The sequence below is a fragment of the Salvia hispanica genome, chromosome 2 (assembly GCF_023119035.1).
Source record: "Salvia hispanica cultivar TCC Black 2014 chromosome 2, UniMelb_Shisp_WGS_1.0, whole genome shotgun sequence".
Lineage (NCBI taxonomy): Eukaryota > Viridiplantae > Streptophyta > Magnoliopsida > Lamiales > Lamiaceae > Salvia > Salvia hispanica.
This window is the reverse complement of record NC_062966.1, coordinates 10,634,143-10,650,041: the sequence shown is the minus strand read 5'-3', so window position 1 is coordinate 10,650,041 and position 15,899 is coordinate 10,634,143. Positions and strand designations below refer to the sequence as shown.

At 35.2% G+C, this 15,899-nt stretch overlaps 2 protein-coding genes across 2 annotated transcripts; both read right to left on the bottom strand.

The window, feature by feature from the left end:
* Positions 1 to 3,473: 3,473 nt before the first annotated feature.
* On the bottom strand, positions 3,474 to 4,375 carry LOC125203169. The gene has a single exon (XM_048101472.1). It carries the CDS (start codon positions 4,353 to 4,355, stop codon positions 3,636 to 3,638), a length of 720 nt encoding a protein of 239 aa, XP_047957429.1. The 5' UTR covers positions 4,356 to 4,375; the 3' UTR covers positions 3,474 to 3,635.
* Positions 4,376 to 6,162: 1,787 nt separating this feature from the next.
* Positions 6,163 to 11,252, bottom strand: LOC125203420. Its single transcript, XM_048101757.1, has 6 exons — positions 11,004 to 11,252; positions 10,446 to 10,580; positions 10,307 to 10,365; positions 8,470 to 10,221; positions 7,193 to 7,337; positions 6,163 to 6,978 (listed from the first exon to the last, which is right to left on the bottom strand). The coding sequence occupies exons 2-6, from the start codon at positions 10,543 to 10,545 to the stop codon at positions 6,311 to 6,313; spliced, it is 2,724 nt and encodes a 907-aa protein (XP_047957714.1). The 5' UTR covers positions 10,546 to 10,580; positions 11,004 to 11,252; the 3' UTR covers positions 6,163 to 6,310.
* Positions 11,253 to 15,899: the final 4,647 nt, after the last annotated feature.

Below are 15,899 nucleotides of genomic sequence, written 5' to 3'. Positions count from 1 at the left end.
TAAGGGATGAGTGAGATTAAATAGGAGAACCATTATTTTATTGGAATTTTCGACCACTTCAATTTATTGGAGAGGAATTCTATTTTTCTTGGATATAATTATTGTTTGGGATAATTATCCAAATTAAATCCAAAGTCCGATTATTCCTTATTTTCTCCATAGAATTTTCGACCCCTATGCTTATTCCAAGGAGATTTTCGAAAATCTCCTATTTATGGGAGAAGAGATTATTTTATTATATTATTTGATCCCTTATTTATTCTCTTTCATGAATAAATATAAATATCCTAGCATATCTTACCATATCTAAGGAGATCTTGTCATATCATATTTTAATTAATATTTGAAATTGATTCCTTATGGAGGAATCACTAATTAACGCCATTACCTAATTATTTGGGGAGGATTATTATTTTTATTCTGCTCCGTGATATTTTATTCTACTCCGTGAAATATCTAAATTAAATCATAGGCTAATTAAATAGCCTAAGATTTCGAAATCCCCTTATTTCTCACTAGAATTAATGCCACTCTCCCACCATATCTTTCCAAATCTTTATTTATTTAAGGGTTTTTGGCATTTTAAACCAAAACCTTTTCCCGAATTCCGATTTTTCCCATGAACTATGAGATTTGTTTTTAAAACCACGAACTTTCATTTCGTTAGGATTTTCCCCTGGCGGGTCAACGACGAAACCCGAGTTGTCTACGTATCAATTTTAATCCTATTTGTCACTAAATTGATTACATGGATCCTATTTGGCACAATAATACATACAGTCACAATTATTACATAGCAAATGACAACTTCTAAATAAACAAAACACAACTTTAACATTTTGAATTATGCTATTCGGGTCGGAAATGTGCTATTTGGGTCGGGTTGGGAAAATCCTAACGAAATGAAAGTTCGTGGTTTTAAAAACAAATCTCATAGTTCATGGGAAAAACCGGAATTCGGGGAAAGATTTTGGTTTAAAAAACCAAAAACCCTTTATTTAATTGTGGGATTATATTCTTGAACTCTATAAATAAGAGACAAAACCCTAACCCTAGAACACAAAAACACGCCCCCCACTCCCCCAAATACACGCCTCCCCTCTCTCCCACTCTCTCTCAATTTTTCTTCTACTTTTCTCCAATATTTCTTCATCTTTTGAGAAGAATTGAAGTTGAAACTCAAGAATTTTTTAAGAATCGAGGCTACTACTTTGTTCTACCGTTCGTTCTATCGAGAAAAGGTATTTTTGCATTAATCTTTTCTCATCTAACCGATTAATCGGTGTTCTTGAACCTTCATGCATATAGAATGAGTGTAAAGGGGAACTAACGGATGAATGGGATGCGTATGTGTGTGTGTGGATCGTGATGGTGTGTGTGTGTGCGTGCCTCGGTGTATTGTAAAACACTCATGCGTGACATGTTTTGACGTCAGATCGGGAGTTGTGGTGCGAATAGAAAGTGATATGATAATCATGTTTGATTTTTGAGTGATAATATAAAACGAATCGAGGGGAAAAAGGGAAACGTTGGGAACATGCATGAATTTGAGTAGATGATTGAGACTTACTTGTGTTACGCATAAATTAAAGGTGATAACTCGCGCTCTCGGTGTGATAGCAAGAGGAAGAACATACTTGTGATCTAAGGAATCGAGGTGGGGTTTATTCACTAAACTCTTTTATTACCAAAATATTGATTACGGTGTTACAAGGGTGGATTAAAATGTTATGCCATGTCTGTGATTGTTTTGATTATGTTGTGTGTCTGATGCCTAGTTTGTGAGTCCGCTCCATTAGGCTATAGGGCTATAAAAACGAATTCGGGTCTGAGTAGGGCCGCAAACCCTATCAGGCTAGTTTACACAGTTGGGATCGGGAGCCGTCCTTGCTAGTCGGCCGGTCTCGTGGGCGAATAGCGTGGCCACACTTTCGTCGCACTATAGAATTGTTAGTTGTTGAGAAAATGGGAGGAATTGTTTGCCTGGCTAGTCTATAAAATTATTTTGTGATACTCGATGATATTCTTTTATAAATGCAAACTCGAGTTCACTATGGTAAGGATGACATATCTATTAAAATGTTTTGGCATGAGTTCACTGAGTATGTTTAAAATACTCAGTCCTGCATGTGTTTTCCCTATGTGCAGGTTGGGCAGCGACGAGAGGTTGGCGGTGTTGAACAAATAAATTGAATGATAATATGGTCGTCTTGAAACATTGAGTGGGGTTGTGTCTTCATACATGACTTCACTTTTCTCTTGGTTGCTTCCGCTAAACATGAAACTTAGTATCGTTGGTTTTTGAACTTATTCCTTTTGATATTAAACCCTTGTCTTTTGAGCATAATTTACGATATCTATTCATTTATTTTTCTTGATTAAGCCGTTGACTTATTGCTCTGATAGTTCATTAAATACCTTGGTCAAAACCCTTTAAATGAAACCCTAGCCTATGTTCTTGTTGCTTTTAAGTCCGCCTAGGTAGCGATCGCCGTATTTATTATACCCTAAAATGTCGGGCTGTTACACCATGAGACTTATATAGTGTTTTCAGTTCTCTTTATACACCAATGTGGGATAGTTATAATATATTTTTTTTAGTTTCAATTGCCATCGACTTTAATTTCTTTTGCGTGCTTACTTATGGTTATTTTTAAAAAAAATTAAATGCTAGTAATAGCATCTCAATTTTTGTGTCATTAGTATTTTTTTTTAGTGTAAACCCTAATGCTTGGTATGATGGAATGGAACGAGGGTGAAATAGAATGGAATGAAGATACGAATAAAATGTCAATTTCCTTGGATTTCTTTTGTATTTTCATCCATTAACTCATTCATTCTATCACACTAAGCAAATGAATAGAATGGAAGTAGGAATCACATTCCATTCCACTATTCTATTTCATTATACCAAGAAGCCCCTGATATGAACTAGTTCATTTATTTAAGTGTCAAGAATCCTTATTATTATTAGTTTGAAAATTACGTTAGTATTTGATTAATAAAATAATTAAACACTTAAATATGTGCGAATCTTAAAAGAAAAATAAAGAACAACAATCTTGTAAAGCTTATCTTTGGATGACCTCGACCGGCGACACATATGTGATATGGCTATCTAACAAATAGTAGGAAAAAAACATATGGCTCAATTTATTCTTGAATTCCCCACTTATATACTTTACCAGTTCAATACCTGATATAACTCATCGCACTTCGCACCTATATTCATGTAGTAAAATTTAAAAGCACATGTTAGATGTTTTCTAACTGTCTGTTTTATTTTAGAAGCATTTCATAATTTTTTGATGACTGTCATATAAGTATCATTTAATGCATCGAATTGAAGATCACAAATTTACAATTATTGATTAATTTCCGTAGTATTGAATAGAAATTAAAATTATTGCCTTGTACGTATATATTCAGAACGATCAATGATCAAAATTAATTTCTACCCAATTCCATCCTCAAATAGCAATCATAGATGATAGAAGTGGTAACAAAATAATAACTGCTTCCACCGCAATTGATAGATAAAATTCATATAACGATTTTGAATCGCTGCTAATCCATGCACCCATTTGATTTGATTTCATCATATTATATATAAGTGTGTGTGTGGTTGTTACTTGTTAGGTAGAGGAAACAGTAGTGAAAGCTTTGGCAAAGGCGTTGATGGAGGCGTAGCCCAAACACCCAAGCAGCCCCTGCCGGTACGGAAGGAACGTCTTTTTCTTCAACTCCTCCGCCTGCGCTCTCTTGGCTGTGTAATGCAGCTCGTGCGCTGACGCCGAGATCACCCTCCTCTTACCGCCGCCGCCATCATTATTTCTCTTTTTCCTCTCCTTCTCCTTGTGCGCCACTTTCTTCGACTTGTGGCCTTCGTTTCGCTCTTCGCTCTTGCTTCTGTACACAAACTCCTTCAGCAATATCCACCGCTTCGACGAAGACCTCGCCGCTCCTTTCTCCTCCAACGGCATCGGCGACATGGATCTGGTGCGCCGCCGCACCTTCAAATCCTCCGATTCGATTAGCGGATCGAGGGGAGCGGAGAGCTTCATCGGCCGGATCTGACCGTTGAAGAACAGCTCGTCGGCGGAGCTCATGTGTTCCGGTGAGTTTGCGGCGGTGGATGGCAGCGTGGCTGAGAAATCGAAATCGGAATCGGCGGCGGCGGAGGGGTAGGAATTGAGAGCGGTGGAGGAGAGCACGAAATGCATGGGGCTGGCGGGTGCGCTGAAGTAGAATCCGGAGGGAGGAGTGGCGCGGCCGGGGCTGGACGGAGCGCTGACGAAGGGAGTGGAGCAGCAGCTGTCGATATCGCCGGCAACGGCGACGGTGACGTCTTCCATGATTGGGGAGACTACTGAAATCTCTGTATTTACGGAATGATTAATCCACTTGGTTTCACTTACTTATATGCTAGCATTTGAAATCAATAATGTGATACTGACATCTAATCAAAAATGCAAGTTTCGTATGATATTTTAAAATTTTAAAATTCTATAACTAATTTGATACAAATGGGAGTGGTGATTTTTTTGACCGACATTAATATCATTCTTTTTTGTGATTTTTTCTATATATAGTTAAAACGGAAGTTTATATAATTAAGACCGCGATTAATTCCATTTCAAAAATACACAATGATTATGTCTCTTGCTTTACTATAAGTTAATAGGGGCTTTCATAGAGATAACAACAAGTAAGAATTCCTATATAAATTTATAATTTTTAAAAATGTTTGATTCGAGACAATATATGATTGGATCAATTTCACCAGTTTCACGATATTAATATTAATTTATTGTATTAATTGTTTAGAATGTTCAATAACAATGCGATGTTACGAAATATACGTAGTGTCACACTGTCATGGCTTAATATTCGTTTTTGAAGATAATTAAAGAGTAACTCATAAAAACAAGCAGAGATGAGCCTCAATTTGTGAAAATGATTAATATATATATATAGTGTTCACATTATTACTTTGGTGCTCACATTATTCAGTAGTTTAAAGAAAATCTATAAAGCAAAACAATATGTATATCAATTATTTTTAAAGTTGTTATCGTATTAGCCAAATTTAATTCTTTATTATCATTTAATCTAAATCGAAGGATTTCAAACGTGATTACTGTCGCTTGCGTGTACGTTAATAACATTACATATTGGTCATATGAAAATGTTTATATTACTACTAATTCTATGTATTAGAGCCTCCACAATAAGAATAGGTCAGTCATAAGCCAGCGACTCTCTCTCTCTGCCACGCCATCAGCACTAAAAATCCACCTGCCACATCAGCATTTTACTCAAATAGGCTAGCCTTAGGCCAGCCATAGGCCAACCGCAATAAAAATAATTCAAAAACAACTACATTTACGAAATTAAACACAAAATACGGAATTAAATTTACGACACATATACGGAAAAAATTCATTAATTTTATTTAAATAAAAAAAAGTACATTAACTAAAAATCAAAAAAATTACATAATAAAAAAAAATTCGGGCTTCCACACACGAGCCACCGCCCCACTCGACCCCTCATTAATTTATTAAAAAAATACATTAAAAAATGTTAGTATGCCTTGAATCCGTTATAGTTTGCCTAGCCCGTCATCTGTGTGCCTGTTTTAAAATCACATAATTAAAAAAATTCATAAAAAATACATTAAAAATGCAATAAAAAAATACATTAAAAAATACATTAAAAAATGCATAAAAGAAAATAATTAAAAAACAGCGCTGGCCGATCGGCTCGCCACAATGGCGGCCAGCGCCCTCAAATCGGCTAGCCCACGCCGATTTTTTCGCCGATTCGCGGCTAGCCGTTTCCAATAGTTCGACTAGCCGACCGGCTAGCGACGCGAATTGGCTAGTCGGTGGGCTAACCGCTATTGGAAATGCTCTTAATCTGGCTATGCGCACGCTACTAAATTGAATACGGTAAGATTTATAGTAGTAGTAAATTAAATTATTGCCTATAATAAGGTAAGTTTGGATGTGACACGATTAAAGGGCCTTCCACCGTTGTTGGATTATTGAGAGAAAAATATGTAAATATGTTTTTCGTCTTACAAAATACTATAATTTCAATTTATGGCATCAATTATAGTATAAAGCAAAATACAACGAAAATCAGGTAAAAGAGTCATAACACACAAATAACCATTTCACTATAAACGGATTTTTTTCAAGTATCTCGAATTAGGCTTACAATGAGTTTGCATGATTCTTGACACAAACAAACCACATAGTTAGAAAGAATCATAAAATCGGCAGCAAACATTAGGTAAGCAAAATCACAACAAGAAATCATCAATCAATTCATCTACTAAACAAGTTAGTATCCTATTTCCTATCTCTACACCTTCTTCAAATGCCTCTACTTCAAAGTCCACCCATTTCCCACTCTTCGAGCTCATATCTTTGTCCACGAGCTCGTCCACCATCAGCTCCTCTGAGTTCGTCCACCTCCATATTTCTCTGTACAAATCATCTGCCATCCATTGCCTTCTATGTAACACCGCCATCTGCTTTGCCCAGAACTCACGACCTCCAGCAAGAAGCCGCCCGCATCTCTGTTCCAGGCATTCACACACACAGTCAAACAATACTCTACGTTCTAGCACATTTTCTTCCATGGTTTTGTATGACTCCATTGTTTGATTCTCCAGCTGCACGAAGAAGTCAGGAGCTACGATTTTGTGAGCTTGTCCCAGAGAGAACTCCTCCAGCAAGAATTCTGTGTGGCTAAGAATATCTTCTATGTATTTTAATTCCCAGTTCGAAGAATCTTTTGAGTCTACCACATGTAGGCTGGAAGAAACGGTTTCAGACATAGCCCCAACAGACAGTGAGGAGGCGGTATCTAATATTTCTGGATCAATTTCAGTTATGTGGGGCTGCTTCCTAGTAGATCTCCAATTCATTCCATCACACAAGTCAAGCGATGAACACTCCATTGGACCTAAATCACCAAAGCATTAATTTGATCCGAATAAGATATAAACAAGGGGAACAGTTAATACCCTTTCACACTACGTTATACTCTTAAAACTCTAAAAATAAGTAAACTGGATCATATTCTGAATTTCGATCCACACAATAGATACAAAATATCCTATTTCTTCATGAAAACCAAGTTCATGAAAATGATGAACAAACAGGATGTGGTATTATACCTTCAATGCTCGAGCTTCTGCCAAAATCAAATGAGTCACAACTAGCTCCTGACAGAGACGGCTGACTTGAGAGTGAAGTGGACCCTTGCAAGTACAGGTGTCTCTGACTGTTACTATCACCAGCCCCTTCAAAGTATCTTAGTCCCTGAAAATGAAAAAACGTTAAAAGTCAGTGACAGAAATAAAGGTGTCAAATTTACTATTTCGGTCTAAGAAATCCAAGAGATTATCCCCTTCTATGGTTATGTTATAGAAGGATATCTATACTACATTCCAGCCCTACTTAATGTTGGAAAAAATACTCCTTTTTTCTATTTTCCAGCCATACTCTCACCATCTCCACTTGACCAGCGAAAGCCTCAAGGTGGGTCAGTTCTGACCTCTGAGATGATTCTAACCGATATATTATGGAGGTCAAGCACATGACGTAATATGTTCCACTTCTACTACTTGATGCAGAAGTACATGAATCAGCTAAGATCACAGAAAATACAGTGCTAAGGACCAAAGTAAATAAACATGGGCTCCATATAATCTTCCCATGCCCTAACACCATGTATCAGGAAGAGTGGTGTTAAAAATTGGTGAAAGGTGTAACAATATGATATCCTTTTCTTTTGACAATCAATGCATAGTAGAGGATAGATGATTACATGATATCTAAGAAACAATGTTTCCTGTCACTTTTCGCTTGGTTAGTACCCGTATTAGAATTATTCAATATGCAATGATACAAAGGTTAAGTTAAAGCGATTGAAACTGAAGAAATAATTGACTAATGACATTTGGTACACCAGTTAGATGTCTTTGTTGGTGGATTTGTAGGCCAGTTATGTGTTTGTTGGTGGATTTGTAGGCCAATCAGATGTCATTTGATGTCCTATCTAATGCTTATTGGAGAGGGTTAACCAATTAATCACACTTTATTGTGCAAGAAATCAAAAGGCAAAAAGATGTTACTGACTTGCCAGGAGAAAAAGAAGAACAAATCAATAATTAGAGAGGACCATCCAAGAAGGATGAAAATCTGTAACTAGAGAAAAACAACTCATCAATTATAAGGGAACCAATTTCATTTAAACTCAGAATACTGAGTCTCCCTATGCATTTAACTCTCCCTTAAACTTCCGTTTGATGCTTATGTCCAAAATCAGCTATCTAATTTTCACTTGTTTATAGTACGATGCTACCAGAATGACAAAAACAATATTGCTACAAGGACATAGGTCATTGATATATAAAACTAGCAAAAGAAGGTCCAAAGGAAGGTGCAATACCTTGCTTGCTTGTTCAGCTTGGAGCCAAAGTTCATCAGCAGAAGGACAATCGGATGCATCCTGGGCTTCTAGTTTATTTTTGCCTATACCATTATCCATGGGCAGGGACTCCACCAGGTTAACTGCAGGACTCATGTTTCCATAGTTATTACTGGAAAAAGAAGCTGATCCTTGCATTTCTTTCTGGGAAAACTCAACCCTAGAAGTCAATTCTTGAAGTTTTTGTTCCAAAAGTACACTTAAAGCATCTCCGCCTATAACATTTAACCCTGAAGAGGACGCCGCAGAAGTTCTTAAATCAGATCCGTGTACCCAAGGGTCGTGACTGGGCGAAGTTGAGCTAGTTGCTTCCAATACTGCAGCACTTGAACTAGATCCAACAGACTTCTTGATCGGTGATGTAAATGTGAATGACACGACATCAAAACTATTTTTCTTGTCAATAACATCCCATTTAGAATCACCTTCAGAGGCAACATTACATTTTATAGATTTTTCATCTTTCATGGTCGTAACTTTTTGAGCAACACCTCCACGAGACTGAACATTCCTATTCATAGGTAATCTTTTCTTTGAAGTTGTCTTTGCTCTCAACGAAGAAACCTCCTTTCCAGGATCAGCAGCTACAAAATTTGTCTTTCTAGATGTCACCACATTATTGACCACAATTTTAGTGACATTCCTGTTAGTCCGCCCATTAATGTTATTGGAAGACATGTTTGATTCTTGTCTTTCCTTGGGCTGGGAACAAGAAGGTTCAAAATTTGCATCATCTTTGCCTGAGGCACGATTTTGCTTCTGATTATTCAACCTGAGCGCATCAGACGGCCTGCTTGACGAACTTTGCTTTTCCACTTTCTTTTGGGCATGTGCTAGATCCCTAGGTACACATCCATTGTGTTCTTTTTGCTTCTCAGAACTTTTGCTACCAGAAGAAGCTGTCCCATCTTTTTTGTGGAAGTTGGATTTTGCCTGAACTGCAAGAGAAACTGGCTTTTCATTATTCTTTAGTCTTTGCGAACTTGCCCTTTTGGATTCTTCAGATCCCTTATACTGATAACTTTCTTCTAATCGGCCTTTACCCCGAGCATTTAGTTGTTTCTTGAAATTTTTAGAATTTTCCTCTTTCCCCCTGTGGGATGCACCAGCTGATTGAGAAGATCGGTGAGCAGACTCCATTTTCTCCTTCAAATCCCGAACTCTAAATGGTCCAGAAGGTAACCCAAGTGATGAGAAATTTCCTTTAGTTGTTGACCTTGGACTCTGCTCCATTATCTTGGAAGCTGCCTCAATTATGTAAGCAGCATTTTTAGGTGGAATGAATCCGGGACTTTTGATAGGAGACAGGAGCCGGTTATGAGTAACAGAGATGGGCTTAGAGGATTTGGGAGGCAGTACCTCTCTTTGAAACCTCTCTATATGTCGATTCTGCACCTTCTGCAACCTCAGGTCCAAAGGATTCCGACTAGATCCATCCAACTTATAGCGCACACTCTCAAAGATTACAATATCATGTTCACCATGAAATGCAGGAGCGGCCTTTAAGTAACTAGAATCTCTAAACGAATAGGACTCGGGAAATGGATTAGAACAAGGTTCATTAACATTTGCAGTCGGCAAAGAATCCAGTCCCATAAGACGTGCAACAACCCCAGGTGCTTTTGATGCCTGTTCTGAGTCGTCACTAGCTAACGAAGCAAAAGGATAATCATTGTCACATGTGGCATTAAGTTGGAAGGCTTTGTCAAGCACCTTCACACAAGCACACAACAAAATAATAAAGTCAGTACCAAAGACCTTTATGCCTGATGCAATAGAATAAAATCAAGATAAGTACCAGCTGACGTCGTGCAATGACTGAACCATGACAACTCTCTTTTCCTTGGTTCGAACTCTCTGCATACAATACCGAAAATGACGTTTAAACACCAAAATACAATAAGACCATACGACAGTTACAATAAGAAGAAGAATACCAGGCAGATCAGGTTTGACAGTGAAGAGCTTCTTCCGAGATTTACCATTCCAATCGAACAACTGAAGAAAACCTCCCTTTCCTCGCTTCTCTACCTCCATTTTAGTTCTTCACTCCAGCATAAAATTGATTTTCTCTAGATAACAAGCAGATAAATCAAGTGACACCCATCTAGTAGAGTAGAGTGAAAACAAATGTTCCCAATCTCTACTCTTAGGAATTAAAGTGGTCAAAAATTGGAAAAGAAACAAATAAAATGATTAGAACTCCACTGAAAGCTAACAAAAAACAGACCCCATATCAAGATGGACGGAACCCTAACACAGGCTTTTCCCCAAAACAAAATGCAGGACACTAGCACACACAAACCAAAGATTCAAGAAAAATATGGAGACCTCACTTCATATAAACACACATTAGACGCAAAAAAGGTCAAATCTCATTCAATCCCAGCGCTTAAATTAATGTATCTAAATCTACACAGCTACTCGTGCCCGTAAACAATGTGCAGTGGAGTATAGTTTAGCAACATTCCTTCAAACAGGCTGCACAAACAAACCTGAAAAGCTCATATCCAAAATCTTCACATCGCTACTGTGAATCAGAATCCGTACAAAGCTTGAATCTTTCTAGTCAGAAACATCAGCATTAATTGAAGAGTACAGAATGAGAGCAGAGGTAAAGATCTGGGACGTTGAACGAGAAGTGGAGATGGGATTTTGAAATTCAATCTCACGGAGCAGGAGAGAGATAGTGTTGATTTGAAAAAAAAGAGTGAAATGTGTGTTGGAACAAAACAAGACAACAGAGAGTCATGTAATTGAAATTAATTAATTGAAAATAGTAATTTTGTTCTCAAAAAGTGGAAATTAATGAATTGAAAATTCTGGGAATAATAATTTCTTCACATGGTTGGTTTCAGGAAAATTATTTGAAGCTTTGGCAATAATTTCTCAAGTAGACATAATATGGGTAATGTTAATCTTATGTATGCCGAAAAATAAGCTTGTCGTCGAAATTTGGATGATTGTGTTTTGTTTTTTATGTTTGAAGTTATTTGAGATTGGCTTGAAATAAATTTAAATGAGTATTAGTGGAATTTATTATTTGATTGAATGACATTAGTAAATCCTAGCCTGGATATGTTGGTTTAACTCCATTAAAATTAGAGAGCGTGACATAAATTAGAACGCCTTCTGGACTAAACTCCTTCCAAACCCAAACTGTTTTCTCCACGTATATACTCATATCTTTCCATATTCAACGAGAAATTAAATGTTTTCCTAATTTACATTTACTTATTAACTTTATAATGAAGTATCATGCTTTCAGTTTTTCTAAAGCCATATTTGGTTGGTAGGATTCTGTCTGAGTGATTCCTTAAATTTTAAATTTCTGTGTTTGTTACGATTTTAATAAACTGAGAAAGTAATCAGAATCCGAGAACAAGGAAAGTTAGTACAACTTTCCAGGATTCTGAATCCTAATATTTCTTAAATATTCTTTTCCCTAGTTTTAGGATTCTTACATATATAATAATATAGTATAATTTTTATCATTATTATTATTATAAATTATAAGTCATACTTAATTTCACTATAATAAATAAATATAATTAAATTATCATAATTATAATATATTTTATAATAATTCATAATAGTAATTAATAATTTATTAAATAATTAAAATATAATTATACAATATAACGTGTAATAAATTATTATTATTATTATATTTTGTATAAATTATTAATTAATCAATAAAGTCATAATGCAATTTTAATTTATAAAATTTATTCAATTATAATATCCGTAAACATTACTATAATTATAAAATAATAATTATTATATTTATTATTATAATAAAAAATGAATATAATACTCCATGCAACTGCAATTATAATTATAATTATAATTATATTATTATATATTATGATGGATAATCCATATTAAACTATCCAACGCAATAAAAATATAATAATATAATTATTATTATTTGTAATTAATAATTTATTAAAATTTTTATATTATTATTCTTTTATTTAAATTAAGAAATAGTAAGTATATTTTTAGTTTGGTGTTTAAATTAAATATAAATTTAAAATCTTGATATTTTCCAAACACATGAAAGTAAAGTTACCAGGAATCATGTTCCCGGGATTTATTTTCCCACGAATCATTTTCCATGTCAACTTTACTTTTCCGTCAACCAAACATGACCTTATATCATTCGCAAGAATTATATATATGTATCGGATTTTTTGTTAGGCAAATGAAAATAAAATTAAATGCCTCGCCATGATGGACTCAACCTAAGACCATTGTATCCAATTTTGTTCCATAATGTAAGGGGTTTTATAAAAATAAATATTTTCATTTTTAGCCTTTCAATTTGGTGTTAAAATGTACTGATTCTTTATCGTTTTGCCCACAAATTAAAAATATATATATATATATGTGGTTGGCTAATACGACGTTTTAAAATGTATATAAATCACAAAGTTGAACTGTCATTCATTTATTAATTTCGTTATCGTAAGTTATAGCAAGTAAATTCTAAATATATAAATACAATTGAAGATACACTAAAAAGTAAAAATATGTAAAAGTCTTTATTCAAAATATTAATGTAATATACTATGAAAAATATAAAGAGGTAGAATAAAAGTTTGTACCCCTCCAACAACTTTCCCTCTTTCGTAGGTTTTTTATAGAGGGGAATGCCCAATTTGGGTAATTGAACGTCATTATAGCCCCCCCAATTCCCAAATAAGCCATTTTCATTATCCTCTGCAGATAGCATATCTATGGAACAAAGAGCATCAACTTTGAAGTGGTGATTCACCAAGACAGAGAGCCTTGGTTAACAAAACGAGGACTTTGTGGTACTTGGTCATATTATAGTGGACCATACAATATTTTCTCATTAACTTTATGAGAGTGTACAAAACGCGCGTTTTATATGTAAATTAGATTAATACAGTAACACAAAATTATTATCATTCTATATCTTTGTTATGACTAGACATTGGATGCCAATGTCCAACCAAAATTCTAGGCCAAATCACCCAACATCAAAGGGGTTATTGTGTTGTGGACCAAGGAATCTATTCAATTTCACTATTACACTTCCTAAAAAGCTATATTTACTCCGATATTCTTTCATTCTTTAAATAAACAAGAGTACTAATAAAGAAAGGGGGAGAAAAAGAGAATATGTTATATAAATTCATAAGAATTTGGTTAGAGCTAGCATGAAGAGAAATATGTGGGTTGGAGAGTTAATATTCCTTATTATCATATCATGCTAACTGCCCAATCACATTTAATCGAATACAAAACTATAGTAATTAAAATAAATTAAATAATAGTCATGACCCCTTACCTGTGGCTCTTTCTCTTTCACGAGTTTGGAAGATATATAGATTATCTCAAGCATATATATCATTAACAACAATAAAATCATGCATGTCGGTATTCATATTAATTACTACATTTATATATCATCAAAAGGAACTCGGATTAATATATATGATGTTCATGTCCGCCAACAAATCTGAGTGTTATTTGAAACAAAAAGCCTACACAAACCTTTTGATTGCAAATAAACAAGGAAAATCTTCCACATATCTTTTTTTATATATGGGTATATGTGAATGTGAGCAATAATAGCAATGATAATAAAACAATGAAGGATTGGGTGTGCAAGAAGAATTAGTATCCATGCACAAGTTTAGTGTATTTGATCTTGAACCAACTCAACCCTTTCTTCCACTTGTTCTTCATTTTTCCTTCCAAGGCATACATTTTGTATTTGGCCACCCTTCTCTTCCTCTTCCTCTCTGAATTGTTGAGCCATGCCCCTAACACCGAATTTCCTCTCTTGCTCAAATCCTCGTACGAAGACATTTCGACTTTACTAACCTGCATTGTCTTTTTTTTGTTTTTTTGTTTTTTTATCTCTTTTCCTCTCTTTCTCTATCTCTCTCTCTCTATGCAAGAGAGAAGAGAAAGAAGGATTTGAGGATTTGCCTTCACAGATAATTGATTAATACCACGTCTTTTAGGATTTGATGCAATGCTCAATTGTTTATAGCTAGGGTTTGATATTCCTTTTTTTTTCTTTCCTTTTCTGAGTTGGTATGTCTTGTGTGATGTGTGATCAATTAAACTTATGAAGCGGATGATTAGGAGGAGAAGAATGTGGAGGGCCAGAAACTTAACTTTTCTATATATTTTATCCTACTAATACATCATTTATTATTTAAAATGATTATGTATTGAGCAAACTATGTGCAATACCTATAATATAATAATGAGAATTGAAATAGATGGATACAAAATAAATGTCAAAACCTACAGTGCTTTATTTTACTATACCATTACCTTACAAAATAAATATTGAACCAAATTGTGGTAACTCATGTGTCCTGTGCTTTAAGTTTAAATATACAGCTTTTGTGAAAACGGACCTCCACCGTCCATTAGCATTCAAATCAAACCCTTCCCCCCTTCATCTATGCAAGCTTAATTTCAAGCCTAACTGAGAGTGTGGGAGTTTGAGGAGAGCCAACTATTTTGGCGTTAGGCTTTTGGAAGAAAAGACGATGCTCGGACTTTCCATTCTCCTCGGCGCAAGTAATGGAAAATTTTAGCAACATCATGGAAGACTTTAGGAATCCAAACAAAATATTCAATCTGAAGGAATGACTCCTCGAAATACGTATAACTAGACGGATAATTGAGATTCTAGGTTGAATGGTCGAGAAGAAACGACTTTTATAGTATCTTGGTACTTGGGTCAATGGCCGGTGTCGGAATTCCCCTCACACAAGGTCCCTTGATTGATAGCTTGGATGAAATTTGGAATTAGTTGTGGCCACAGAAGTTGCAAAGAGGTACAAGCCAAGCTGATACTAAGTTTTTCTAAGGTGTTTGCTACTTCGTTCTTAATTTGATTAGTTGTTTAGTCTTTTGAGGTCCTTTTGTTGTTTTGGTTTTTTTCTTGTTGTGCTTAGTGGTGCTTTCCGAGTGTGTGGTTCTGCGGCTTGCTTTTGCTCTGGTTTTATTATACAATATGGGGTGGTATGTAGGCTCTTTTAGTAGAGTAGTTGGGTTCTTTTCTTTTGATTTTATCTTGCTCGTTGTTTTACTCGCCTAGCTTTATAGCTCGAGCCTTGGACTTTGTCCCTATTTAATCAAAAATAAAAAATTTTAAAAAAATCTCTGCATTCACCCCTTGATCTCTGATGTGTGCACTGAAAGTCTCTTTTGAATTTGGTATTAAAATTCGTCTCATCTCAAAAGTCTTTTTAGTCTTTTTAGGGGTGATGAAATAGTAGCAGTAAGTTATTTAACAATTATCCATTTCTTTATAATTTACGTTATTCATTCATCATTAGGAACTGTTTGTAAATATTTCTCAAAAGCTTGCAACTCATACATTTTAACCTAAT

Bases quoted from the DNA above. Each gene is read 5' to 3' on its own strand.
- LOC125203420 (XM_048101757.1), bottom strand. From the start codon at position 10,545: ATGGAGGTAGAGAAGCGAGGAAAGGGAGGTTTTCTTCAGTTGTTCGAT. The intron at 7,338-8,469 runs GTATTGCACCTT...TTTCATTTTCAG, and splicing joins AAGCTGAACAAGCAAGCAAG to GGACTAAGATACTTTGAAGG. The intron at 6,979-7,192 runs GTATAATACCAC...TTGGTGATTTAG, and splicing joins CAGAAGCTCGAGCATTGAAG to GTCCAATGGAGTGTTCATCG.
- LOC125203169 (XM_048101472.1), bottom strand. From the start codon at position 4,355: ATGGAAGACGTCACCGTCGCCGTTGCCGGCGATATCGACAGCTGCTGC.